This window comes from Ictalurus furcatus, chromosome 5 (assembly GCF_023375685.1).
Source record: "Ictalurus furcatus strain D&B chromosome 5, Billie_1.0, whole genome shotgun sequence".
NCBI classification, from domain to species: Eukaryota; Metazoa; Chordata; class Actinopteri; order Siluriformes; family Ictaluridae; genus Ictalurus; species Ictalurus furcatus.
This window is the reverse complement of record NC_071259.1, coordinates 17,621,467-17,624,719: the sequence shown is the minus strand read 5'-3', so window position 1 is coordinate 17,624,719 and position 3,253 is coordinate 17,621,467. Positions and strand designations below refer to the sequence as shown.

Here is a 3,253-nt window from a genome sequence, read left to right as displayed (position 1 = left end):
CTGGTATATGCCATTTCCCTGCTGAAAATGTTAAGGCCCTTCAGTTGGCACCTTTCACAGAATACTAAATTAAGGTCCATAAGATTGCACTCAGTTTTTGTGACATTTTGGGCATTTATGTGCCATTTGGTTTATGGACCATGTTTTAAGGTTTTTATTTATTTATTTATTTATTTTTATGTAGCAAGTTAGAGTGGTTAAGTGAGTAATAATGACATTAAATATTCCAGACAAACAGCATCTCTGTGTTAACAATATTATAAAAAGATTGAGAGATGTCGTTTAATGGAAGTGGGATTATTGGTCTTAATTGTATTATTAAAAATTAATGGATACATTTAAAATATGAAGGACCAGATCTACCAAAAATGGGGGGGGGGGGACAGAATCATAGTTTATTATTAATTTTCCTTTAATTTTTCTCTTCAACACACATTTATGTATTCTGTAATTTATATCTGCATTTATTGTCTCATTCATTTTTGTAAATTTATACACTTGTGTTCAGGTGAAGCTGTCTAGACTGGAAGAGGTAGGGTTTATAGACTGAGGTTCTATGCTAAAATCATCTTGATTCTTTGAATGCCTGTTTATTTTCCGAACTCACTTAAACTGCCATTTGAGTGTATGTTAATCAGGTACACCTACTGGTGACCTTTGGCCATTGTATCAGGTTGGCCTACCATATACAGTGGGTGCACTTAGACACACAATTACTGAATGTAGTCTATCAGTTACAATGTACAATTTGCAAACTGTGTAAATTATCCCTCTTGTCTGTTCATCAGTGGGATGATGATAATGCCATTGTATCACTGCTGACCAGATGTTATTTGTGTGATGGATCATTCGCCTCACAGTGACTCAGTGAAGTAGTGTGTGGTGCTGGGGGTTTAAGCATCTTCCTAGTTGGTGCACATTGTAGGTATATAGTTAGACTAAAATTCACATTTTTGTGTGTTATATATTATTACATTATATAATATACTATATTGAATATAATATAATGCATATTAACCATATATTTTTACATACCTGAAAACAGTTTAAGTAGAAAAATTTTAGTCAGAAATATAAGTTGCACAAACTTTTAAATAAAGTCTGAGTAAAATTCGTTAAATCATATACACATTATTATGTAAAACTGTAATACATAATGTCAATTTATTCAGAAGGCTATTTAAATAAAGCCATGAGCCACAGATATATTGTCAAGATGGATAGTGCAGCTGCTTGTATACTAGTGTATTCAAAGCACAGACTGTGCATACCTTTATATAGACTGTACTGTATATTCCTTATTCTAAGCAGCCAGTGTTAAAGCCAGGCATGTACGGACTGTCTGTGGAATCAGATGACAATGTGACAAGTTTGATTCACAGCCCCTCATTTGCACAAGGAAATCAGAAAAAGAAAATAAATGAATAAACTATATGATAAAGAATGCATGAATTAAAAATAAATACATAATGACATACATAAATATTAAATGAATAATACGTACTTAACATTTTATATATTAACATTTACTTTTATTTTAAATTATTTTATCTTCTCCATCTCCAAATCCCAAGTTATGTGTATGGGGAAGCTCGTCTTAAATTATTCCTGATCAGTCTGCTTGACCTCTGTTGACATTGTGACATGTCTGTTATTGAAGTTCTTGATATTTTTTCTTTGACACTCAAGTCTTATTAGCCATTCATCACGGAGCCTAGATAAACACAAATTAAAACAAACATTTACGTCATGGTGTCACACTTATCTAGGGACATAAGATATTAACCAGTGACGCAGTCTTTTAACCAACTGCAAAAATGCTATGACTAGCCTAGTGAAAGAATTCTGAAATAATATTCATTATAAACATTTAAATATTGTCACTTAATAGTTCAGTGATAGTTCATGCTTGCCATTAACCATATTGGATTCGTTTGTAATAATAATAATAAGTAACATATACATAGCACCTTTCTCATACCCAAGGTCGCTTTCCAAAAAACGAGTCTGATAAACTTCTAATGTTTTCTAAGTGGTAGACACTTTGATTAGTTTCTAATTAAATGTCAATATGAAATTAAAATTAAGGTTTGTTTTTTTACATTCAACAAATATAAAATATAAGTTTCTTTCTTACTTTGTCAGAGCACTGTTCTTCATCCTTAATTCCTCATTCTCTGTCATCTGGGAGTGATTTGTAATTCTCTTCTCCCAAAAAGTTTTGATAAATACTTTGTCATGGATTAGTGCTGCATTCATGTCCAATTTAGAGCTCTTGCACTCCTAAGGCATTAAGGACAAGCAAAAATAATGAAAAATCAAGCATAGTTAAAACACTAACTATATAAACTAAATTATATAAAACATTTACACATGCATAGTTCAATTCAGTTTACTAGATAGTCATATAAGTCATAGAATAAGTCAAAGCATTAGAATCTGGCAACCTTACAATCCAGCGAAGCTTCAGCTATTAGTGTAAAACAGTGTTGCTGGTTTAATATCAGCAGAGTAGCATATAATGAGATTAACCATATGATGAGTAGCTGTCTCTCTCACTCTCCTGTGTAATCACAAATGTTTCTAAAATTGAAGATTACCTTTTAAGCTCTTTGCCCAGAGAAGTATATGTATTGACTGTGCAGGGAATCAACTGTACAAAGGATTGAAATGGTTGAGATAGGTTTGGACGCCTCAGTGGAATCGTGCAACAATTCCCAGTGTGCAGTGTGTTACATCCATTGACACTTAGTTTAGCGAAAGCTCATAACAGTATTACGGTACTCAACAGGTGCCACAAAGTTATGTACACTGTACAGTATCAGGGTGATGACATTGCAAGTTCTGCTAAGTGTCACAGGAGATGTTCAGCATCAGCTTTTAATGTACACATACATCATGTCAAAAGAAGCTGGCAGGACAAATGAGAATACACAAGTGGCAAAGCAACGCTGGTGGCCATGGATCTTATTACTAAGAATGAACAACTGATGCCTATATCAGGTTGTTGTCTGTAGCCAAAGATTTACTACCTAGCCACTTCCTGAACTTATGGTGTTACTTGCATGAGGCAAATTTGTAAGTTTATGGGTTTTACATACTTTATTAAAAAATTTAAGTCTTTAAAATGAATATTATTTAAGCCGGGCGCATGGTGGCTTAGATGTTAGCACGTTCGCCTCACACCTCCAGGGGCGGGGGTTCGATTCCCACTGTGGCCCTGTGTGTGTGGAGTTTGCATGTTCTCCCCGTG

The 3,253-nt window shown here is 33.9% G+C and overlaps 1 protein-coding gene across 1 annotated transcript; it reads right to left on the bottom strand.

Annotated features, from left to right (window-relative positions):
* Positions 1–1,156: 1,156 nt before the first annotated feature.
* Positions 1,157–2,259, bottom strand: LOC128607262 (protein FAM240C). Its single transcript, XM_053623936.1, has 2 exons — positions 2,138–2,259; positions 1,157–1,714 (listed from the first exon to the last, which is right to left on the bottom strand). The coding sequence occupies exons 1-2, from the start codon at positions 2,257–2,259 to the stop codon at positions 1,603–1,605; spliced, it is 234 nt and encodes a 77-aa protein (XP_053479911.1). The 3' UTR covers positions 1,157–1,602.
* Positions 2,260–3,253: the final 994 nt, after the last annotated feature.

Coding starts and splice junctions, on each gene's coding strand:
- LOC128607262 (XM_053623936.1), bottom strand. CDS start 2,259: ATGAATGCAGCACTAATCCATGACAAAGTATTTATCAAAACTTTTTGG. Junction 1,715..2,137: donor AAGAACAGTGCTCTGACAAA/GTAAGAAAGAAA, acceptor GTGTTTATCTAG/GCTCCGTGATGAATGGCTAA.